Raw genomic sequence first — 25,996 nt, forward strand, 5'->3', positions numbered from 1 at the left:
TAACTACATAAACAAAATCTTTTTGAGGGATGTTCAATAATTTTTAAGTGTTTAATGGAGTCCTGAGACCAAAATGTATGAGAACTAGAAGCCACCATTATGTGAACTCTCATAGTTCAATGCAGGTTATTAATAAACTTGGAAGAGGACATCAGAGGTCTTCTAGTCCAATCCTCTCATTTATGTCAAGCTGTGAGTGAGGAAATTATTTGTCTAAAATCCCTTAGGTATTAAATAGCTAAGCCAAGACTTGAACTCAGATCCCTTGACATTAAATCCAATGCTTTTTCTGCCACATTTAATGAATACATGAACAACCTGCCACAAATTGCTGCAGGTCAGGAGGATAATTTGTCCCCAAAAGAGGGAGAAGCCTGCTGATCTCCCTGGAACACCTTTGTGTTTGCTAGACAATATCATCTTCTCTATTTTTTTCTTCCTTTCTTCTTTCTTTTCTTTCTTTCTGGACTGAATCTATTATGGGAAACTTCCAAATAAGGACACTCTTCTATCAATGCAGATCTTGTAGTATCTGACTTGCCCAGGACACTTAGAGGTTGAGTGATTTGCCCAGAGTCACAGAGCCAATAGGGTTCAGAAGTGAACCCTGAACTCAAGTCTCTTTAATCCCAAAGTTGACTCTAGCTGGTACAACTCACTACCTCTGTTCCCATAGTTTGATAGATTGGCAACCATTTATGTTGTCCTCCTAGAATTTTGGAATCATGAACCTTTTGACTGTTAGTCAACAAGGCGGCATAGAGGGTACTGGACTTGGTATAAGAGACCTGAGATTTTCAGTATTTAACCCCTTTTAAAAAACCCTACAACCTTCCATCAAAATTTAAATGGACATATTTTTGTTTAAATTCATTAAGACCTGGGATATAATTTTTTTCAGGCATAGTACGAGTTCTGGAATTAGAGAGCCTTCTATATCTGCTTCAATTTTATCGCCACCCCTTTGTCCTCTTCTCCCTGGGATTTCCAAAGGCAAGGGTCATCATAGAACACCAGGAGTTTCCACAAAAGTGCTTTAATAGACTCATAAGTACATTAAACAAGCATATCCCTAGAGGGTAAAGAAGGCAAGAACACCACTGGCATTGCTTTCCACATGCATTGTCTATGATTCCCATGGATCCCAGCAGTCACTTCCACGGCAGCCTTGGAAGAAAAGCATGGTGTGTGGGCTTGATACACTGAACTCTGGGCCTCCTAAGGGCCTTCTCTGGGGTTGTCAACCATGTCTCCACCTACATTAGAAGTAGATTACTAGAATTAGAGGAGACCTTAGAGATTTTTTATCTTGTTTTCTCATTTTACAGAAGGAAACTGAGATCACACAAGAAAGAGGGACTGTCCTAAAAACATTCAGAGCCAGGAATTCTGAAAGATTGCTACCTGCTTCAATTTCACACTGTTCTTATCCTATTTAAAGTACTAGCCCTCCCCAGAGAACCTTGAGATTCATCCCTATCCTCCATTGTCTTCTAGGGTATGCTCAGTAGATCATGAATGAAGTTTTCTCATAGCTTGGGGATTCTGTGATTTTGTGCACTTGTTCAATCCTGGGCAAATAGGAAAAAAAAATAGGGTTTTTTGTTTTGTTTTCTTTTGTTTTGTTCTTAAGAAGGACAGTCTGTTCAATTCTAAAGGACTCCTGATATAAAGTGCTATCTACATCCAGAGAAAGAACTGAAGAAGTCTGAATATAAATCAAAACATACTATTTTTCATTTTATTTTTTCATGTTTTTTGTGCCTTCTTTCACAACATGACTAATATAAAAATATGTTTTGCATGATTGCATATGTATAACCTATTATCAAATTGCTTACTATCACAGGGAGGGAGGAAGAGAAAAAAGGAGGGAAAGATTTGGAACTCAAAATTTTTTTTTAAATGAATGTTAATTTTTTTCTTTACATTTAGTTGAGAAAAATAAAATATTATTTAAAAATAAAAAGAAACAAAATAATATATAAATGTAATAGAAAAAACAAATTTATTCAATTAAATAACTTTGCTAGGGTTCTTAGTTTCCTCTTCTGTAAAGGTTGCATTTAAATGGAAGTGCTTAATCTTTTTTGTATCATAGATCCCTTTGGCATTCTGATGAAGCCTGTAAACCATTTCTCAGAACAATGATTCCTTTTTAAAAATTGCTAATAGAAGGAAACACTCGATTTTGGAGGTTAGTGAAAGTAAATAAGTAATTTTTCTCTCATCTAAGGTCAAAGAAACCTTGATGTCTATCCCATGGATTCCAGGTTAAGGACCCTTGAACTAGATGATCTCTAAGATCTCCCTTTCCTAAATTCTGTAATCCTAAGGTGACTCTGTGTCTGCATATCTGCACTGAATCTTGGTGGTTGGAATATCTTGGAGAAGTTCAAAACTTAGTCATGAGTTCTAGAGACCAGAAGATAGAGAAGAACCATATTAGCATCTTCACTTGAGGGGATGGGTCTCCTTCAAAGAAAGAATAGATCAGAACAGCCTGATGGAGGCTTCAGTGGGAGATGATGGTGGCAATTAGTCTACAAGTCTGGCAAGTTAGTGTCTCTTCTGCCCCAGAAGCTTCTATCCACAAGCATAAACAAGAGCACATCTCCTTAAGAGACATCAGTGACACTGTGGTGGGGCCCTATAAAGGAGGACATGCCCTGAGTAGGCACAGACGATGCTGAAGCTCCATCCGACAGTGTGGATTCTGATTGGTGACCCGGGTAGCCACACCCAGCCCACAGGTGGCAGAACAGGGGCCCCACAATGTGCTCCATTCCTGGCAGGTAAATCGAGGGGATGATGGTACTGGAGGTCCCAGGAACTGGGGCACTGAACAGAAAAGAAGCATGAGACATTATTTCAGCAATTTCTTAGAAACTCAACTGTAGTCTCAGTCAGTCAGGGAGTACCATACACCCAAAGTGGGGAAACTTTGGGATACCACTGTAACACCAGAAAAATCTCCATCTCCTTTGGCTATGGGGTTGATTTTGAAATGTCTATTTGCATTTGTTATGACATGTTATATTAAAGGCTCAAAGCCTCCAGTGATCAGTAACACATATGAGGAAAATTTCACACCTGATCAAGCCTCAAATGTTTTGTCTCAGTCTCCTACCAGACCCTTCCTGTTCCTTTATGTTTCAAGCAAGAATGTGGCAAGAATTCTAGAATACTTTTTTGGCAGGGATTATTGGACATAGAGTACAGCCTCTGCCTTCTTGCTTTTTGTCTTTCCTTTAACATGGAATCAGCCTCTGCTTAGACTGTTATAATGGTTTCAGACTAAGACTTACCTCCTTCCAGATACTCTTCTTCCAGTTTTTTATTCATATAATGTCAGATATCTTCCTTGCACATAGATTTTTTTCTATTTCTCCTCTGCTCAGAAACTTTAATGGTTCCCTATTGCCCATTTAGTAAAATTCAAACTTAATTCAACATTCAAGGCCTTTCTAAATCAGTTTCCAACCTGCCTTTTCAATCTTATATTTCACAACATCCTTCTATATAATCTGTGTTCCAGGCAGATTTAGACTAGCTGCCCTCCCCTCCATATATGCCCCACTCTTTCCCAGTTCTATGTACATGATATCATGGACTGGCTTTTAATTTGGTCAACTCAAATTCAAATCTCACCTTAGATGCTTATTAGCTATCTGACCTGGGTAAGTTACATAACCTCTCTAACCTCAATTTCTTCATCTGTAAAATGAGGGTTTTGGACTTGACTCTAAAGTCTTTTCCAACTGAAAATTGATGATCTTTGCTTATCTTGTTCCCTCTGTCTGGAGTTCCCCAGTCTGAAGTCTGAAGGGGACTGAATGTTCCCTTTCTCCTCTGCTTATTGAAACATTGAAGAATTAACCTCAATACCATGTGCTCTTGGAAACTTTCCCTGATACTACTCTTTTTCTTTTCTTCTTCTCTCCCACCCTAGAAGTAGCCAGTTTTTCCTTCTCAGACATCACATAGAATTCTATTCGGTCCTACCTCAAATTACTTCATTTTTTTTAGGTTTTTGCAAGGCAGATGGGGTTAAGTGGCTTGCCCAAGGCCACACAGCTAGGTAATTATTAAGTGTCTGAGACCGGATTTGAACCCAGGTACTCCTGACTCCAGGGCCAGTGCTTTTTCCACTTCACCACCTAGCCACCCCCCAAAATTACTTCATTTTTAATTATCTGTGTATATGTTTTATCCCCCATGAGAATGTAAGCTCCTTGAGGGCAGGGATTGTGTCTAGCATATACTAGGCAATGTAGGAAATGTTTGGAGTTGGATTGAGTGGAATAGAATTGAATGACTTCTAAGTCCCTTCCAATTCTAAGTCCTACAATTATATAACTCATTCAACCATTCTGGGTCTTTGTATCATCATTTGTAAACTGGGGGAAATCATGCATGTATTCCCAATCTCCCATATCAAACTATTGTCAGAGAAGCACTTTGTAAACCCTCATGAGCTGAGAATTCTTACTATTGTTAATATCATCAGCAGCAGCTAAACTTTTCTATGTTTCTCAGTACCTAGCAACTAAGCTTTGTATACTGTCAGTGCTTAATAAAAGCATAGTGCAAGCTACAACAAAGTAAAAGAGAGGGATATTGGTGTCACTGCTCCACGCCTCCCTGTATGAGACAAGGCACAGAGAAAATTGGGAGGAGACTGTTTTTGTTGTTTTATCCTTCATTCTTGAAGAACATGACATCAGAGAGGTGATGCCATGACATGCAAGTGAGTTTGAGTTGAGTGAGGCCAGTGCTGCTAAGTCACTCTCTTCTCCAGAGTCATCTGAGTCCAATGGCTAGATATGATTATGAATGAGGAAGACTAGAGATAGCTCTGGATATGAGGTAATCAGGGTTAAGTGATTTGCCCAAGATCTCAGAGCTAGTGTCAAGTGTCTGAGTTCATATTTGAACTCAGGACCTCCTGACTTCATAACCAGCCTCTATCCACTGGAGCCACCTAGCTACCCTATTGGAGAAGAGAATGGAGGGTTAGGAATGTGGCAAAGAAGTGGAAGGTGGAGATCAGGGGATGCTAAGTCAGACTTGACTGACCCCATAGTTCTGCCAGATACATTACCCACTGCTGGGATGGCTTGGACTCCCTGGTCACAAACCCATTCTTGGCAACACTTCCCAGGGACATCAACTCGTTTAGGGTGGGGACAGTCCCAGCTAGGCAGCCGCACATCCTCGCTGCAAAGTGGGATGCAGGTGAACCCTCCATCTGAGCAGTGGCATTGGAACTTGCAACTTGGCTGAAAGGTCTCTCCATCCTGGTAGGTCCTACCATTCACCTGGCAGTTGCCATCATCTTCTGGAACTGGAAAGGGAAAACTCAAGATCCTGACACCACTATAATGGTGACTCGTATACATTTAAAGGAACAGTCCATCAAACCCATACAGCGTAACTAACAGTTGTACCCCTGTGTAGTAATATGCAGTAATACCTGTAGTGGTAGTCAATAGAATAACCAATATTGTACCCTATTAATTTTTGTTGTTGTTGTTTAGTTGTTCAATTGTGTTTAACTTATAATGACTCCCTTTTGGGGGGAGGCAAGTTAGCAAAGATACTAGTTTGGCTTGTCATTTCCTTCTGCAGCTCATGTAAAATGATGAGGAACTGAGGCAAACTAAGTTAAGTGACTTGCCCAGGAACAATTAGTTAGTAAGGGTTTGAAGCCAGATTTGAACTCAGGAAGATGAGTCTTCCTGAATTCAGACCCACCATTCAAATGGTCTTTTTTATCACAATGAACACTGCTAATTAGTACTTTGCATGAGAGTTCATCGTCATAGATCAGAAAATAAAACCTTTATTTTAAAATGTAAGAACAATTTTTAATTTACAAGACATACAAAAAACAGGGAACAGGTCAGATTTGGTCCATGGTCTGCTGACCTCCTAGACTAGATTATTGGGTACTAAAAGGTCCACAACTTCCATTTATCTAATGGTATTTTATATTTTCATTATTCGAATCTCTCAGATTGGCATTGTTTTCAAAAGGTTCATATCAAAAAATGAGTAGGTTTACTTGGTAGGGTAACACATTAGAACTAGAGATAAATTCTGCCTCTCTGCTAAGGAAAAGAAAATCTCCACTCTGAATTGTTATTGTTTGTCCTTCATTCTGTAAGAAGACCATGACACATACTTGAATTAGATTTTGAGTGAGGTAGATGCTATGCTAAGTCACCAGTCTCACTTTTTCCTCTGGAGTTATCTATCTGGGTCCAGTGGTCAGATATTAATCAAGACAACAGGAGTTGGCCCTAGATTCAAGGCAACCAGAGTTAAGTGACTTGCCCAAGGTCACATAGCTAGTAAGTGTCAAGTGTCTGAACTTGAATTCAGGTCAATCAGACTTTAGGACCAGTGCTCTATTCACTGCGCCACTCTGAATTATCACAGTACAAAGAGCTGGGGTAGTTTGAAGGAATTATTGGACTCTTCTTGGGGAGGTCCCCTCTATCATAGGGAAAGTCACAAGAAAGTATAGGGAGGCTGGAGGATGATGACGAATACTGTGCACTTCATGGTTTTACCCCAGATAAGCTAATCTGCCAGATGGGTTCTTAGAAAAATCCTTTCTAAATTATAAAGAAGTAAATCATTACTATGTTCAGGTTTCCATAGCATTTTATAGTCTCCAAAGTATTTTCCTCACAACCTATGAAATAAACAATATGAGCTTATTATTCTCATTTTATAGGGGGAAAACTAACACCCAGAGAAGGGAAACCATTAGTCCAAGGTCAAACAGCCAGTAAGTGTCAAATTATTGTTGTTCAGTCATGTCTGATTTTATGACCCCAGTTATATTTATCTTGGCAAAGATACTGGAATTTGGGGCAGCTAGGTGGAGCAGTGGACAGAGCATCAGTCCTAGAGTCAGGAGTATCTGGGTTCAAATCCAGCCTCAGACACTTAATAATTGCCTAGCTGTGTGACCTTGGGCAAGTCACTTAACCCTATTGCCTTGCAATGAATAAACAAACAAACAAACAAACAAATAAAGGGGAAAACAAAGATACTGGAGTTCTTTTTCATTTCATCCTTCAGTTCATTTTACAATTGAGGAGACTGAGGCAAACAGGGCTAATTGACTTGCTCGGGATCACACAGCTAGTAAGTGTGTGAGGTCAGATTTGCACTCAGGTCTTCCTGACTCCAGGTATAGACCCTGTACATTATGGCACTACCTAGCTTCCCAGTAAACTTCAGAACCAGGATTAAAATCCATATGCCTTGATTAAAATGTAATACACCACACATCCTGCCTCTCATAATTTAGGACTTCATCTGGACTTGTTCTGGATTTGTTTCAGATGTGTATGATTTGACTTCCCATCTAGTCTATGATCTCCTTGAGGAAAGGGATTTGTCTTTTGTATCTTTAGATCATAAGAACCAGAGCCTAAAGAGACAATAGAAATCACAGTCTAACCCCTCATTTTAGACATGAATGAATTGAGGCCCAGAGACATTAGATGTGTGCCCATAGTGTGCCCATTCCGGATTTCAAAATCCCTCAGAAGTCACTTGGAGCTGAGACTGATGATGGTGAAAGGAGACTTCCCCAACACAGAGAAGACTGAGGCAGCTTGAGATCCAGCCCTCAGAGGATTTGCCATTAAAATGGGAAGAGTCAGAAAATGAGAAGAGGAGAATATGAGGGGACAGGGAGAGGAAATGGAAATGAACAAATTCAAGATTTGACTTCAATTGTAAGAATTTTTCTACCAAACTATGTTGCTTGCTTCCCTCCCATTTTAGAGAGCAGGTTTCAAGTGCTAAATAAAGACTTGTTAGAAAAGCAGATTTGAATGAGGGAATCTGGCTCCCAGCCTTTCCCTCAGAGAGCTGGAGATAGGTAGGAGCACACACTATCCCCCTACCACCATGCCCACATGCTGTCTCCCAAAGGTAAGAGGTCAGTTCAGGCTCCAAACCCTAGGCAACTTGGGATTCCATGTGGATTCCTGTTTCCTAGAAACCAAGAAGTAGCTGGCTGCCACCTTAATCTCCTGCTCCAGACTGGCTGGGGTATGAGTCTCTGGAGACCTCCTGTCTCCTTGTTGAGGGGATTGTCTTGTAAACAGAGGCATCTGTTTAGGAAAATCAGATAGAGAGGAAACAGTGGGGGTAGGGGACAGCTTTAATCTCAGCTGCTTTTCTTAGTACCTTTCATGACAACTATCAGGGGGTTCACTTCTCCTGTGCTTTAGTTGGGCAGGCACCAGACCTGAAAGCCCAAGGTTTCCTGCCTTCTTGACACCCTTTATACTCCCTGGAAGGTCAGAGAATGAATGTATGTTTATATGTTTTTGAGCACATATGAATGTGGCATGTTGACAGAGAATACTTCTCCTTCAGGTTCCTGGACTCATTAGAAAGAAAACTGTACTAGGAGTTAGAAGATCGGGGTCTGAACCCAGCTCTGTCATTAATTTGCTGTGTGGTTTTGGGTAAATCATTTCCCACTGTAGGCTTTAGGTTACAAGACCATAAAATCCCTATTATGGGAGGTACCATCAATTGGTGTAGTACCAGGAAGCAGTACAGGTTTCTCTAAAGAAAACTAGAAAATTTTACATTAGACCAAATCCTGTGAAAGAAATTCAAGATAAAGTCACAAGGAATCATTTTTTCCAGCTCAGCTCATTTATTGTAGGGAAACAGAGAAGACTCTGGACATTGGGGACAGATTCTGGTCATGAAGAGAACACAGGGAAGGTCCAACTGTGTATCAGGCAAGAGGAGGTTAAAGATTCATATCAGGGCAGGCCTGGAAGGTACCTTAACAGAAGCAAGGTCACCCACTATCCAAGCCAGATGACAAACTCAGAACAGTAAGGATGGAGAATCTGGACCAAGGGATGGTGTTCCCAGGTAAGGAGCTGTTCCAGGTATGACAGTGTGAGGAGAGGGGAAAAGTTCAGTAGCCCAGACCCCAGGAAAAGAACAGGGTCTCAATTCCAACTACTAACCCAATCTGAAGCCTAAGGAAAATAAATAACAAGGGTGGGAATTCCAGACCAAAGCGGGGACTGGAGTTCAATGGTGTTAAAGGAACAAAGCCTCTCAGTTGACTGATAGATGTAAATACAGTAGTAATTTACTCTTGGCTCAGACCCAAACCTATGTCAAAACTTGAAGAATTTAGAACAGAGGAACAGTGGTCAGACTTTGTCCTGGATCAGACTCCTTTGACAGCACTGAAAGTTTTAAGGTCCCCTTGAATTGTTCCTGAGAACCTGGAATTATACAATACTCAATACCAAGAAATTAGCACCAGAAAAAAGTTCAGACCTTCCCCTCCAGAAGTATAGCAAAGCCTAGTGATCATGTCAAATTCAGCTGGGAAGTAGACTAGAATAATAAACAAACAAAAAAATAAAAATAGTTACTATGGTGCTCAAGAGAAGAGAATAACTCTAAAACATCTACAAGAAAAGATTAAAAGAGGAATATAACTTGAACCCAGATTAATCTAAAATTCCTGAAAGAAATGAACCAGATTTTTAGAAAAAAAAATTAAATGTTTTTATAAATAAAATAAGAGTGCTATAGAAAAATATTGGAGAAGAAATGAGATCTATGAAAGATAGAATTGCGAAGAGAATTAATCACTTGGCACTTATTTCCTCTGCCCAAGTAAAGCAAGGGACTAAAATTTAGAAGAAACTGAATATAAGCCAATGGTTCTATTAACCAACAGGAAATAGTAAAGTCAAAAGAGTGAAAAAAGAAGAGAATAGAAGATACTTCATAGCAAAAAAAAAATGACTTGGAAAACAGATCAAGAAAAAGTTAAGAATTATTATACTACCTATACACTAGGATTCCCCCCCCACAAAGTACTGATTTTATATTGCAAAAAAACTCAAAAGAAACTCTCCAAATCTCCTAGAACTTGAGGGGAAATTAAAATAGAAAGAATCCACTGATCCATTCCTGAATGAAACCCCAAAATACAAATTCTCAGGAACTTTATAACCCAAACCTAGAATTTTCAAGTCAAAGAAAAAATACTGCAAGCTGCCAGAAAAATCAGGTACAGGATCACACCATAAAGCAGCTGAGAGCTCAGAATACATTTCAGAAGGAAAATTATATGGGCTTATGGCCAAAATTAACTTACCCACAAAGCTAAGTATAAGCCTTTTGGGAAAAAAATGAATTTTTAATGAAACAGAAGATTTACAACCAATCCTGATGAAAAATCCAGAGTAGTATATAATCTTTGAAATTCAAATATAGGAGATAAGAGAAACAGGAAAAAGGTAAATGTGAATAAGCCATAAAAAGGTATAAATAAGGGGAAATTGTTTAACTTCAAATATGGGGAAATGATATATTACATATATATATCCCCTCTGAACTCTATTATCATCTGGGCTCTTAAAGGGAGTCTAAAAAGATGAGGTCTGGGAGTGGTTCACTTAAGCTTTCATGATCTTAAGAGAAGAATGGAAAGAAAAGAGGAATATACTCAGTAGGGGGAAGGGAAAGGAAAGTTAGGGGAAATTATTTCAAATAATCAAGATATAAAAAACATTTATGCAAGCAAGTAGGGAGTCAGAAGAGTGACAGACACTTGAAATCACTTTCATCTGATCTGGTCGAAGAAGGAAAGAATTCAGAGGTGGGGAGAGACAAGGAAGGGGGAAGGAGAAAGGAAGAGGAGGAGAAAGAAAGAAGGGAGAGAGAGACAGACAGACAGACAGACAGACAGACAGAGAGACAGAGAAGAGTTGAGTACAGAAATACATTTCAAGAAAACTGAAGAGAAATTATTCTAATTGTCTGCATAATGAGATTAGACTAACTGGCCTCTGAGATTCTTTTCAAACATTGATGTTTTTTCTATTCCATCTCTAAAATTCTGTCATCTTGCATCCTTTCTATCCCTAAAAATGATTTAAATTCTTAATTTGGGTTCCTGAAGAGGATCCTCAGCAGAACTAATCCAGTTTCTGAGGTTGGTAGATATTGATTGTGGGATCTCATAACTATTTATTAGAAATGATTTCCTTCTAATGGTATATAAGGATAATACCCCAATCCAGTTGTCATATGAGTACACTTTATAGACCAGAGTTGCTGACTTTTCTGTCCTGAGTTCTTTGTTCCTGTTGAATTGTCCACCACCTCATGTCTGTGTGCCTATCCAGTCTTTCATGTTCCACCTCAAGCTCCACACCCACAGTGATGTCTCCCTTCTCTGATCTCCTTCAGAAGTCCTTTGGAAGTCTAGTTTAGTAGGAAAATCATGCAACTTGGAGAGCACGATTGCTAGGTTTGAATCTTGGCTCTGACACTTTTGGACTCTGAGGGTATGGACAAATCTATTCTCTTTAGTTTCTGTTTCTGTAAGATGGAGTTTGTCCAGGATTGTCATTCTATAGTCTATGTTCTTAGGTCCCTTTAGATCTAACACCATGAGATTCTGGTCTGAGATCTCTCTCTGGCCCCGTAATTTCAGTTAAGGCAACCCAGCCTAGACATTGTCCTACCCAGAAAATAACTCCAAAAGCTAAGGCTAAGGCAGTTTTTGTTATATCAGAGAGAATCTGGACAACTTGCAAATGGCCCCAGTGCCTCTGCTGTCAGAGAAAGGAAGTCCATTTGTTGAAAACTGATCCTGGAGGGAACACCAATCTTTCATACCTAGCCTGCCTCCCACCCTCACCCCTGCTAGTCTCACAATCATGCTTACAGTTGCAGGTGCCTCTCCTATTTCCCAGGGTGGCACTGTAGTTGCATACCAGTCCCTGGCTCTGGTCACAGATGTTGAGTTGATCACAGGGCTCCCCCAGCCGCCGAGCACACACCCTACAGCAGCCACAGCCATCCAGGACCAGGGGTACCCCAGGAGGGCAGCGTGAGGGTAACCAGGGGCAGGTACATGGCATCTGGCAGAACTGGGCAGACACCTGTAAAGACAAGGACTTTACTTACTTAGTTTCAGGACAAAAACACTAGTAAGACTAATGGGAGTAAATCCCATTTCTAGTCTCCTGAGGCAATTTTAACATATTTTATGCTGGATTAGAAATCAAATGAGCCAGATTTGGTTTCTGGTTCTACCACTGACTGTGAGACAGTCTGTCCCTCTCTTAGCCTCAGGTTACTCGTTTGTAAAATTGAGAAACTAAAGTGCCCTATGATTCCTCCCAGTGCTGTAATAAAAAAATGAAATGAGAATTGTAAAAGTATTTAGGAAGTAGAACAATAGAAAAGTGATCATTAAAGAACATGATTTCTGATTGACTGAAAGAATGCTGATGTACAATTTGGAATTATGTCCAAAAGGCTTTAATCCAGCAATTCCACTACTGGGTCTATACCCTGAGGAGATCATGAAAAGTGTACAAAAATATTCATAGCAGCTCTGTTTGTGGTGGCAAAGAATTGGAAGTTGTAGGAGATGTCCATCAATTGGGGAATGGCTGAACAAATTGTGGTATATGTATGTGGTGTTCTATTAGAAATCAGGAGGGATGGGATTTCAAAGAAGCCTGGAAAGATTAGCATGAATTGATGTTAGGTTAGATGAACAGAACCAGAAGAACATTGTATACCCAAACAGCAACAGGGGGATGATGATCAACGTTAACGGACTTGCTCATTCCATTAACGCAATAATCAGGGACAATTTTAGGGGATCTGCAATGGAGAATACCATCTGCATCCAGAGAAAGAATTGTGGAGTTTAAACAAAGACCAAAGATTATCTTCAATTTAAAAAAAAAAGTTGTCTTATGTGCGACATAATTTTGCCTTCTCTAATATTTTATTTCTTCCTCAAAGATATGTTTTTTCCATGTTCACTTTTGAATGCATAGCATGGAAACAATGTAAAGATTAGATTACCTTCTGTTGGGGGGGGGGGAATTGTAAAATTCAAAACCTTACCAAAAATGATAGGTAGAAACTACCATTGTATATAATTGGAAAACAAATAAAATATTTATATAATAAAAAAATAAAATAAAAAAGAAGGCTGAGCTACAATGTACACAGTTACAATGTACCTCTGTGACTGGAGAGGGGATCTCAAAGATACAGATCTTAGAGAAAATTGGTGGAGAAAGACAAATTCAGACTTTGGAGTGGCAGATAGAGACCCCCTTGGAGAAGCCAGCAGAAGGGGAACTGGCCCCCAATATGTCCCTTGACTTCTGGTGCTACAAAAACAGCAGATTCCTCTTGATGAAAATATTCTCTCTTCTTGACAGAGAAGAGCCCTTTTATTTTTGTGCCTTCTTTGGTCTATTTTAATCTGACTAACTTCTCTAATTTCTCTTTACTGCTTACTTTGATAAAGAGGTATACGAGCTATTTATAATGATCTTTTGTACAGCCAACATTTGGTGGAAGGGAATTAAACTGTCAATGGTAAACTAAACATTTCTGTCCCCTTGAGAGCAATCAGCAAAAGTAGTATTTGAGCTGAACCCCACAAAGTATTCTAAACAATCAGTATCTGAGGGATAGTGGATAAATGTAATTCTATCCTAATACCCTCTTTGGAGATAAGGCAGGGAAAGAGCAAGAGCCTAACCATAGTTCTCCTACTCTCCACAAAGAAAAAAATTGAATTCCCCTCTGGAGAAAGACAGGTTGGATCTCAGGTGAGATATCTGTCCATGTCACATGCAATCTGAGTCATTTATATATTTAAAAAACAATCTGTAGCTATCTTATGAGGATGTTGAATTGAATTTAGAGATCATGTAGCCTAACCCAATAATTTTATCTATGAAGAAATTGAAAGGAAATAATGTATTCAAGGTCACATACAGTTATTTAGTGGTAGAACAAGGATTCAATTAAAGTCAATTTAGCATATGACTATCCAATAATAGTCCAATTCTTGTAAACATGCCCAGTTTGAACTGCCTGATGCAATCCTTCACATGAACTCTGGAGCATACAGAGGAACTCTATGACTGTTTTTGACCACTTCTGTATGCCAAAGAGTAGTCTTTAATTGGCTACTGAATCAGAACTGGGTGTGCAAACAAAAACATTAACTGATCAAACTGACCTCTCTCTTTCCTGGAAGTGATCCAGGCAAAGACTGTGTGGTAAGCTTCCTGGTAGGGAGAGAAGAGGTGGGAGTAGAAGCAGTACCTTCCTAAGGATGGGTGCCTATCTGTACCTGGGCACAGATAGGGATATTAACATGGTGCCTCTGCCTCTTTGTAAATAAAGGCTCTCTTTTAGATGAATGACTTATTGGAGATGCAACAGGGGAGACAAAACTAGATCTTGTGAAATCCAGTCCAGGAACTAGAGTGCATAAAAGTTTGCTGGCAGCCCACTGAGCCTAGTAAATGATAATTTATGGTCATGTAGCCCAGTAGTTACTTAGTCCTTGTAACAGAGACACCAGTTTCCATAAGTAAGGAGTGACTTTCAGTCATTTTCTCTGCAGCATTCAGAAGTAAACTTGATGAGTCAAATGCTTTGTAGTAAATACTTTTAAGTTTGAAGCTATTCTACCTAGTCACTAAGGTATTATAGGAAAGAAAGACCCTTGGTCAGGGAAATTTGCTTGTATTTCTGTTCTTGTTATATCTTTTCAGTAAATAGCATTTTTTAAAAACTAATGCTACTGGTTATATAATTTATGGGGTGTTTAAGTATTTCATACTTATCAATATCATGGTATTGGCAGTTGATGTTATGGGTACCACTGGAGGCTTAAACTGATGGCTTTAGGGAAATCCTTAAACTCTCTTAGTGATACTCCTAAAAACATCAGGAAGAAAGGTAGCTAGTCAGCCTTCTGGCATTTGAATTTTGAGTAGGAGCTTGGAAACTGATTTGTAAAATCATATATAAATACAGAGTCACTTACTAAGCAACTATTATTTTCAAAAAATAGGAAGCTGGGGCAGCTAGGTGGTGCAGTGGATAGAGCAATGGCCCTGGAGTCAGGAGGACCTAAGTTCAAATCCGACCTCAGATACTTAATAATTACCTATCTATGTGGCCTTGGGCAAGTCACTTAACCCCATTGCCTTGCAAAAACCTTACAAAAAAGTATCAAAGAATAGGAAACTTAAAGTATAAAAATCTCAGTCTAACCATAAGGAATAGGTCTACAATTATTAATTTACTTTTAAATTTTATTATATAATTAAATAATATATTAAACAATTTATCTATAATTGTCTATTTACAATTAGCTGTCTTCTGACTCTAAGTCTCTTTTTTTCTATAATCAGTCTGACTTCTATGAATTTTTGACATAGAGTATTTCTAGACATAAAAACAAAAAACAGCACCAATGACCCCTTACCAAATTAGTCAGTAGACTGAGTCATAACTGGATATTGAATAGGGTTGCTTAAGATACTTGTATTACCCTGGGCAAGTCATTTAACCACAAATAGGGATAATGACCTATTTCAAAGAGTAGTTGTGATCAAGAGATAAAATATATGCAGAGTAAAGCTTAAAGCACTATATAAATGATAGCCAATATTATTATCCCATCTTCAATTTACAGATGAGTCTCACAAGAGTTAAAAGGTCATACAGAGAGTAGTGGTAAAGATGGGATTCAAGGCCAGGCTTTCTGATTCTAAATCCTGTTCTCTTTTCCAATTTGCCACAATCCTTCAGCATCCTATAAATAACAAACTTCATGTCTTCTTAGCAAGTTTGTCTGGCTAAAATCTATCAGATATTGGACTCAGGTGAGCAGTTAATCCAAATTACTTTTCTTTTAGCAACAGAATCCTAATAGGATCCTAGGAGCCCTTTTTCTATTGCAGGGAATGCATACATTCACATGCACATCCTCAACAGAAAGTTTAGCATTTGGTACTTTCCCTAGGTGGGAAAATGCTAAGTCATTGTTTTGATAGCAATCTACAAAATTTAGGCAGTTTTGAGAAACTCAGAATCTGGGAGCTAGAAGGTATCTCAAGGGGTAGCTGCTCTAACCCATGGTTACAATGGAATCTTTCTACAACACTCCCCTAAAGTGGTCACTCAGCTTATAGTTGAATTCCTTCATCATGGCAAATCAGTAACATACATTCATACCATTGGTCAGTGGCTGCACTGGGAGCCTGCTATCAGGATGGGATGCTCAAGTTACTCAGGACGAAGCAACTCACTCATTGGCAGGCAGCTACTGACTTGGTAAGGTGCTACTACAGAGCTTCCAGAGCAATAACTTTAATAGAAGTCTGACTCTCAGAGCCTCAGCTTCAAACCTGAGGTAGTTTGTTCCCTCTGGGCAGGAAATGAGAAAAATCTGACCTTTTCTATCCTTTCTTGCTCCAAAGTTCCTTCCTTAAGCCAAAGATGTTTGTTCTCTGTTTCTTTGGTTTTTTGTTTGTTTAGGGTTTTTTTTGCAAAACAATGGGGTTAAGTGACTTGCCCGAGGTCACACAGCTAGGTAATCATTAAGTGTCTGAGGTCAAATTTGAACTCAGGTACTCCTAACTAAGGCCGGTTTTCTATCCACTGTGCCACCTAGCTGTCCTGTCCTTTGCTTCATGAAGACATTCATGACATCAGGGTCAGTGAATTGAATTTGAGTGAGGGTGTGCTGTGCTAAGTCATCAGCCTAAATTTTTCCTCAGGAGTCATCTGGGTCCAGTGGCCAGATATAGATGACTGAAGATAGTCCTGGATTGGAGGCAATCAGGGTTAAGTGACTTGCCCAAATTCACACAGCTAATAAGTATCTGAGACTAGATTTGAATTTAGGCACTCTACCCACTGCACCATCTAGTTGTTCCTCCTCCCCCTTTTCCTCCATGCTCCTTTGAATCCTAAATATATATATATATGGAAGACTTGGGACAAAGGCAGGACTATAGTCTCTGCCCTCTAGGGAAGTTCATAGTTTCACTGGTCTCTCTATAAACAGTCGAGCTATTCCAGTCTCTTATTGGGAAAGGAAGGGAATGTCTGTTGTGTATCTCAAAGTTTTACCCCTTATTTTTCAAAATTTCTTAACTTTTCAGACCTTTAGCTCTTTCCCATGTCTCATCTGGGCATACTATTTTATACTAGTGAATTCCCAGAAACTGACTCCATCCAGTCCTCAGGCTGAGCTAAATTCCTCACAAGGCTAATGATTGGAAATGACTTCATTCCTTTCTGGAAGAATCCTTGGTATGGTGGAAGATATGTTGGACCTGGGTTCAAATCCTTCCCAGTGTGATCTTGGACAAGTCACATGTTCAGCTCTCCAAACATCAGTTTTCTCATCTGTAAAATGGACTAAATGATCTCTATGGTGCCATGATCTTCCCTAAGGAAGTCTGACTATGAAAGGAGCATTGGATTTAGTTTGAAGACCTAGACCTGAACTATAGCTCTGTATGTTATCTCATAAGACAAGTCATTCCACTCTGTGTGTATTTCAATTACTTCAATGAACTAGTTGAGCCAAATGATCTCAGAAATTGCCTATAAATATAAATCCTATGAGTGCATAAAGTGAGTGACTTGCCCAGGATCACATAGATAACTTAGTGCAAAACTGGAATTCAAATTGTCTCTTGATTCCTGAGATGAATAGAATTTGAAAAAGAAAAAAGGAAGAAAGAAAAGAAAAGCAATAGACCATGAGCTTATCTGTCTATGCAGACCTCTATATTAAGCATTTAATTTCTGTGTGAACTTGATCAAGTTATTTTCCTTCTCTGGGTCTCAATTTACTTGTCTGTAGCATGAAAGAGCTAGAAAATCTATTATTTAAAAAAAAAACATTTCCAGCTATCTCAATTTTTCTGAGCTTAACTTAGATATTAAATGAGAAGAGTGGTCTCCAAGGTCCAGCTCTAAATCTTCAATCCTATGTGACCTTCCCCCTAGACTGAGTCCTACTAGATGGAATCTCTCACTTTCCCACCCTTCCCTATATCCTTCTCCATTGCCCGCAATTTCGAAACCACAACCTGTCTGAAAGAATCTAATTTTTCTTCAAGAAAACTGTTCTAAATCAGGCACAATTTTGAGATATCTGCGATGGAGAATGCTATCTGTATCCTGAGAAAGAATTGTGAGTTTTGGTTTTGGGGTTTTTTTTAAGGTTTTTAAAGAGCAAATGGGGTTAAGTGGCTTGCCCAAGGCTAGGTAATTATTTAGTGTCTGAGGCTGAATTTGAACTCAGGCACTCCTAACTCCAGGGCTGGTGCTCTATCCACTTCACCATCTAGCTGCCCCAGAATTGTGAGTTTGAACAAAGACCAAAGACTTTCTATGTATGTACCCTTAATTTTAAAAAAAATGTCTTATATAATTCTGCTATATTTCATACTATATGTCTCTTCCTTAAGGATATGATTTCCCTCTCATCACATTCATCTTAGATCAATGCATACTATGGGAATGATGTAAAGACTAACAAACTACCTTCTGTTGGGGTGGGGAAAGGGAAGCAAGATTGGGAGAAAAATTGTAAAACTCAAAATAAATAAAACCTTTCTAAAATTAAAAAAAACAAAAACAAAAATGAGCAGAACACTATCAGAAAACCAGTTAAGACTTACATGAACTGTCACAAAGTAAAATGAGCAGAACCAAGAGAACATTGTACACAGTAACTGCAATACTGCATAATGTTCTACTATGAATAACTTAGCTATTCTCTCAGCAATACAACCATCTAAATAAATTCTGTAGGATTTCTGAATCCTACAGGCTGAGCTGAGTACTGTCATCTCCAGAGAAAGAACTTCATTTTTCTTGGGTTTGTTTTTCTTTCACAGAATGATTTACATGAAAATGTGCTTGCATATCAAATTGCTTGCCTTCTCAATGAGGGGGTGAGGAGAGAGAAATAGAGAGAATTTGGAACTCAAAATATGAAAACAAAATAACGATATTAAAATTGTTTTTAACCTGCAATTGGGAAAAAATAAAATATTAAATAAGAGAAAAAGAAAACTATTGTGGTTTTAAATGTTCATGATGACTAAATCCTTTACTTATAGCATGAGCTTCTAGCCAAATTCCTGAGAAAGGGAGAAGTGATTTTGGAGGGGGGGAGAAAATGTATCTAAAGAGGTGATTTGTTTTGTTTCTCATTTTAATCTTCTTGAGCCCTCTTTCTTACCCCAAGGAACCTTCTCCCTATAGTGGATCCCTGTACTTTCCCTGACACTGCCCTCCCTCCTCCAACCAGGCCTCCTCTTCCTATCTCCAATATGTTTGGGAATGATGAGCCACTTCTCCTACAGGATTCTCTAATTGCTTCTTTCTAGAGGCAAGTGACAAAGAAGCAACAAGATAAGGGGATGCATAAAGAAAGGGGGCTCTTAGTCCTCTTGCCTAGATCTCCCTCTCTTTTCCTTGTGCTATCATGATCTTCTTTGAGAATAAAGGACAAACCTATGGGATAGATTAGATTAGATTGGATTAGATAAAATTGGCTAGGCTAGATTAATGGCTGGAAGGAGAGAGAGAGAGAGAATATCTCTTCTCTGAGAATAAAGGACAAACCTGTGGAATAGACAAGAGAAAAGAAGAGGAGGAGAGGAAAGGAGAGGAGAGGGGAGGAGGAGGGAAGGAGAGGGGGAAAGGGAGACACCAAACTACGCTAGGCTAGATTAGTGACTAGAAAGAGAGGAGAAAGAGAATTGGTTCTTGTCCTTCCTTGGAGAAGACCAAAATAATAAGGGGATGCATAGGAAAAGGGGGCTTTTAGCCCTCCTGCCTGTCTTTTTGCTGTGATGTCAAGGTCCTCTTTGTTAATGAAGGACAAACCTATGAGATAAGATAAAATGAGATGAGATAGGCTAGGTAAGGCTAGATTAATGGCTGGAAGGAGAGAAAGAGGGGAGAGAGAGAGAGAGAGAGAGAGAGAGAGAGAGAGAGAGAGAGAGAGAGAGAGGATTGGTTCTTGTCCTTTCTTATCAGAGAAGACAAAGATGAACTGCATAGGGAAATGGGACTCTTAGTTCTTCTGTCCCTGGTCTCCCTGCTCCCTGTCTTTTCCATGTGCTTTTAAGGTCTTCTTTATGAATCGAGGACAGACCTATGGGATAGAAAAGATAAAACAGCCTAGGCTAGATCAATGGTTGGAAGAAGGGAGAGAGGAGAAAGAGAGAACAGAAAGATAAAGGAGATAGAGGAGAGAAGGAGAGAGAGGGGGAAGACAGAAGAAAGAATAAAGGAAAGGAAGAAAGAATGGAAAAAGAACAGAAAATAGAAGAGAGGGAGAAAGAGCGAGAGAAAAGAGGAGGGGGTAAGATGAGGAGTCTGAAGCAACCCACTCGCCTCAGACTGAGCATGGGGACCGTTCAGAAGTAAGCGCGATCAAGAGCGGGTTTTGCCCCAGATACCTCCAGCCCGAAAAATAAAACGAGCAGGTCAGGTTTCCAATAATCATGGAATTGCCTATAGTAGATGCCACTCGGGCGATGCCAGGCACGCGGACCTGAGGAATTTCGGAGCGCTAGAGCCGAGGAGCTGCAGCCCGGAGGCAGCGGCACGCCCGACGCCGCAGCCCAGTTCGGTCCGCATCTGCTCCGACCACTCTAATAAAGGTGCCGTGACTTCCAGAGCGGCGCTGAAATTCGCTGCCTGCCTCCGGTCGTCTCGCTTCCCGTAGACAGCGGCCTCGACACTGATGTGCTACCGAGCGCAGCCATTCATTGGCTGCCTCGGAGATGCTGCGGACCGAGGCATCCTTCCCGTCCCGCGGACCTCGGGGTGCAAGGGCCGCTTCAGAGCTTGGGGAGGGGGCCAGAACGGATGGCACCGGCCGAGGGGAGGAGGGGAAGGCAGGCCGGAGTGGCGGGGTGATGTGGAGAGAAGCAGATGTGCTAGGTCTCTGCCCCTTTTCTACTTCGCAAACGAGAGGATCTGGCTCCAATGGAGTGTGGCAATTCCCTTACCTCAAAGAGGAGGCAGAGGAGCGAGAGCGCGCCGAGAGCCCTCTCCCGTGGCGTTCTCATGCTGCTCCCGGCTCTCTGGCTTCACCATATCACTCCCCTCGCAGCTGGAAGGCAGCAGTGTCTGTGTGTGTGTGTGTGTGTGTGTGTGTGTGTGTGTGTGTGTGTGTGTGTGTGTGTGTGCGCGCGCGCCCAGCCGGCAGATGGGCTCCAGTCCAGTCCTGTGGGTCTTATACTCCAAGTGCTCTGATGTCACTCACACAGTGAAACACAAACACGAGGAGGTTTGGACCGGGCTCAGCATTCTTTCCTCCCCACATTCCGCCTGACATTTTCATTCACCTCAAGGTGAGGCCCCATAACCCATTGAAAAGGCAGAAGGGAGACTTGAGCTGGGATGGTTGGAGTCCTGGGAGGAAAAGCTGTTCAGCTAGCAGCTGTCTCCAGCTCCTCTCTGCCTCTCTCCTAGCAGCCCCTCCCAGAGGGAATCTGCTTTCATATCTGGCCACCTGAGAGTCTGCAGGATCACCCTCTCCCTAGGCTGTCAGAAATACCCAGAGCAGGGACATCTCACTTTACTTCACAGAGAAACTCTATCTCAATATGCAAAATATTTTTTTATTTATTTGTTCTGCAAGGGGTTAAGTGACTTGCCCAGGTTCACACAGCTAGAAAGTGACAATTTTTTTTTAGATTTTAACTCAGATCCTCCTGAGTCCAGGGTTAGTGTAAAATGACTTAAAAAAAAACACTGGGTCATAGGCACCTTAGTTTCCCCTATCTGTAAAATGTGGGGGGGGGGGGGAGACAGGGGGTAGGATTAGAAGATCTCCAGGTTCTACCATTCAAATTGTTCAATCAACTAATATTTATTAGAGCTAGCAAAGGAAATGGCAAACCACTCTAGTATCTTTGCCAAGAAAACCCTAACGGGACCTCGAAGAGCCAGACACAACTGAAACTACTGATCAACAGAACAGCTACCTAGCACAATTATAGATGAACAGGTCCACAGAAAAGGAACTACAAAATGAATATTGAATAAATACAATGTGATGGGGTGGGGAAGGTCAGAAGACTAAAAACTGAGCCAGTAGAATCTGGATAGGTGAACTTCCTGTAGATATGACACTTGAACTAAGCCCTGAAAGGAATTAGGGATTTCAAAAGGTAGAGGTGAAGGATGAGAACATTCCAGGTATGGGAGAGAGCTGTTAAAAAAAACTCATCAGACCCCTTTCAGCTCTGAAACTCTATTATTGTATTCCAGTTTTGGCATTCTATGTCCAATATTCTAAGATTCCCTGTAGCTCTAACATATTATATTACTAGGTCCTTTCCAACTCTAACATTCTATCATCCTGTGAGCCTGTGATGAATTTTCTTTCTCTGAGCCTAGGTCAACACTCTCAGCATCAGCCAGTGTTCCCTGGTGGAGAATTTTGAAGCAACCCAGAGTCATGGGATCAGAGCAAAACATCCCCTGAATTTGGCTCATTCCCCTTAGCTTCCTCAGCCAGAGTGCTGAAGTCTCTTTCTCTGGACCTGCTTCAAAGGATTTTGTGAATACCACACATTCTCAGTTATCTAGATTGGGTTGGCCCAGGTATGAATGGTGAATGGACACTCACATGCTCCTGGCCATTTCTTGTCTCCCCTCCCTTCTTACTACTTTATAGTTTCTTAGCTTGGCTACCAGTGAAGGAGAAGGATGAGTGAAATTCTCATCAGCCTCTTGGGATTTCTGTTGAGAAACTGTCCTGGAAGGCTTAGCTTTGGCCATGACTGGAATTCAGTTGTAAGCAACTTGAGGCCATGGCCCAAGTTTTTGCCTTCCTATATTCTTCGTGGTGCCTAACAGGCAATGAAGATTCTGTGAGAGTTGTTTATCAAACTTATTACATGTGTGACCTTAAGTGGGTCCCTTTCTCCTTCTGGACTTGTATACTCACCTATAAAATGAGGGTACTGGACCAGATCTCTAAGACTTTATGATTCTATGATGTCATTCAAGAAAATCTGAGTCTGATTCTAACAATACATGATCTAGACTTTTCCTTTACATGCCTCAAAGAAACTAAACCAGAGAGATCAGAGGTTATCCAAAGTATTTAGAGGAAAAAATAGAAAGTAGGAGGGATATTTCATAAGGAAGAATTAGCTGATCACAAACAAAACATTAAAGGATTTTAGATCTGGAAGGATAACAAGATCATGGGTTTTTAACTGGAAAGAAACTTAGAGGCAATAAGGCCCATAGAGACTGGAGATTTGTAGAAGCTTACACAGGTAATAACTAGCAGAGACAGCACTCAAACCCAGATCCTCTGACAACTACTCTAGGACAAAAGGCAATGAGAGGGAGAGGAGAAGAGAGACAGAGACAGAGAGAGTTACTCAAGATTATTTGGTAGTGGTGGATAAAACAATGGTCCTGGAATCAGAATGACTTGAGTCCAAATCTGATCCCAGACACATAAACCATGTGCTTCTAACCAAATCACTTAACCCCAATTACCTCAATAAATACATAGATGGAAAGGGAGGGAGAGAGAGACAGAGAGAGAGAGAGAGAGAGAGAGAGAGAGAGAGAGAGAGAGAGAGAGAGAGAGAGGTGAAAGAAGTGATATTCAAACCCAATTTACCTAACTGGGCTGAGGCATTTAGCTTAAAATTACTGCCAAATATAATATGGCCTATAAGTGGCCATAAACAAAACCAAGCCCAAATCATCATTTTCCAAGGGAGCTAAATGGAGTAATGGGTAGAGGAGGACCTGAGTTCAAATCCAACCTCAGACACTTAGTAGTTGTGTGACCTTGTAACACTTGATTGCCTCACATCTAGGTTCATCTCCAGTCAGCCTGATCCATATCTGACTACTGGACCCAAATTATTCCAAAGGAGAAAGTGAGGCTGGTACCTTTGCAATCAAATCCAACTCACTTGCATGTCATGGCAGGACCTTCCTGATATCATGATCTTCAAGGATCAATGAAGGACAAACATTTATTATAAGGAAGAAGAATATTACCCTTTATTCCTTCTCCCTCATTTCTTTATTTCTTATTCTTGTCATGTTCGACCTCTTCCTCATGTGATATGCATATTTCAGTTCTGTTTTAAAATAGCTACCTATATATCCCCATGTTCTTTTTATTTTTACATAGCACAAGTTCCAAGAGTGTCTTCAAGCTACCTGTAGAGTGCTGATGGAATCTTTCTACTTCTTCGTGGTCAATAATTGAAGGAATTGGGGGTAGTTAGCTAAAAGAAGGGAAAACTTGGACATGATAACCTTCATCAAATCTCTGTATGACCTGTCATAAGGAAAAACGTTCATATTTGTTCTGCTGTCACAGAGTCAGAACTAGGACCACAGAGGAGAAGTTACAGGGAGTTATGGATTTTTAACTCAGTAAGGACTTGGCAATGGTGCAATGAACTACCTTGAAAAATAGTGAGATAACCCCTTAATAGAAGTCAACAAGCAATCAACAAATGCTTATTAAATGTTTACTCCCACCCGAGATGTTTAAATGTGGTAGACCATTCCAAACTCATATTGGGCTGATCAGACACAGTCAGACACACTGCCATTTGTCTCAAATGTAGTGATGTTTGGTCTTCTTCCATAACGAAGGACAGGAACCAACCAACCAAGTGTTTACTATGTGACAAATCTTATGTAAAGTGCTGGAATACAGATAAAAGTAGAAAGAAAGTGCATGAACTCAAGGAGCTTACATTCTAATGGGGAAAGACAACATATAAAAATGACCTGAAGAGAGGGTGGGGTGAGCAGAAGACGTCAGGAGAGGCAAAAATTCAGTCAAGAGAGAAACAAAGATTGACCCAAGTTTTCTCCTTAAAATGAAGGTGTAGGTAGGAAGCAGTCAATTAGAGGAATAGGCCACAAGGATAGAGAAGAATGAAGTCTTAGCTCTGAGTCTGTGTCATTTGTTCTGCTGTGCAACCCAGCACTAATAGATGAGTAGCCCCAATTATCTACGTGTCCTGGGAGGAAGGATGCTTAGTTTGGTCCTAGAGGTGACTGAGAGGTACATATGGGGAACACTAGATGCCCTTGGACAAGAAGAATCCTTGGTAACTTTGATAGGACAGGGCTGGAAGCCTGAAGTCCACAAACAGTGGGTCCTTGGCCACTTGGCTCAAAGAAGGGGAGGAGGGAACTGTGTGGTTTGAGAAGTGTGGAAAATGTCCCCCTCCTCCTGTTGATGAAATTCAAGTGTGAAGGGTTATCAAGTGAGCTCCCTGGCCCACTATTCCATGATCCTAACACATGATTCAAAGGAATATAGGATCATAGATTTAGAGTGGGAAGGAATCTTGGGGATCATCAAGTCAAATATTCTCATTTTACAGATGAGGAAACTAAGACCTAGACAAGTTGCTATTTTGTACTTTGTTCTCAAAGACCATGATATTAGGGAGGTGATACCACCACATGCATGGAAATTGGATTTGGGTGAGGGGAATACTGGGCCAAAGTCACCTGTCTCACTTTCTCCTCTGGAGCCATTTGGGTCCAGTGACCAGATATGAATCAGGATGACTATAAATGACCCTAGATGTGAAGCAGTCAAGGGTTAAATGACTTACTCAAGGTCACACAGCTAGTAACTGACAAGTGTCTGAGACTATAGTTGAACTCAAGTCCTCCTGATTTCAGGGTTCATCCTCTGTTCACTGTGCCACCTAGCTACCACTGCACTAGTTAATTGATTGGTTGAAGATCATGCAGCCAGTAAACATAAGAGGTAGGATTTCAATTCAGACTTTCCTGATTCCAGGGTCCTGGAACCATCCTCTGGGTCATCTGGTTCAATCTTCCATCTGTTCACCTTTGTATTGACTGTCCCCACTATCTAGGTTTTTTTTTTTATTTTTTGGAGATTTCTGGCTTCCTTCAAACCTAATATCAAGCTCTACCTTTTTTTTTTAAAGAAGTTCACCAGCGGCTAGACCCTGCTGTACTAAGATTGCCTTTCATCTACTTTGTATATATTTTGTATACACTTATATAAGTATGCCATCACCTTCAAAACAGTGTAAGCTCCTTG

At 40.4% G+C, this 25,996-nt stretch overlaps 1 protein-coding gene across 1 annotated transcript; it reads right to left on the bottom strand.

The window, feature by feature from the left end:
* Positions 1-673: 673 nt before the first annotated feature.
* Positions 674-21,294, bottom strand: CCN5 (cellular communication network factor 5). The gene is made up of 4 exons (XM_074210124.1): positions 20,916-21,294; positions 11,756-11,972; positions 5,105-5,347; positions 674-2,841 (listed from the first exon to the last, which is right to left on the bottom strand). Exons 1-4 carry the CDS (start codon positions 20,973-20,975, stop codon positions 2,651-2,653), a joined length of 711 nt encoding a protein of 236 aa, XP_074066225.1. The 5' UTR covers positions 20,976-21,294; the 3' UTR covers positions 674-2,650.
* Between the last annotated feature and the right edge of the window lie 4,702 nt (positions 21,295-25,996).

The sequence above is a fragment of the Macrotis lagotis genome, chromosome 1 (genome assembly GCF_037893015.1).
Source record: "Macrotis lagotis isolate mMagLag1 chromosome 1, bilby.v1.9.chrom.fasta, whole genome shotgun sequence".
Taxonomy (NCBI): Eukaryota; Metazoa; Chordata; class Mammalia; order Peramelemorphia; family Peramelidae; genus Macrotis; species Macrotis lagotis.

Coding starts and splice junctions, on each gene's coding strand:
- CCN5 (XM_074210124.1), bottom strand. CDS start 20,975: ATGAGAACGCCACGGGAGAGGGCTCTCGGCGCGCTCTCGCTCCTCTGC. Junction 11,973..20,915: donor TCCTCTGCCTCCTCTTTGAG/GTAAGGGAATTG, acceptor TTGTCTTTACAG/GTGTCTGCCCAGTTCTGCCA. Junction 2,842..5,104: donor CCAAGCCATCCCAGCAGTGG/GTAATGTATCTG, acceptor TTTTCTGTTCAG/TGCCCCAGTTCCTGGGACCT.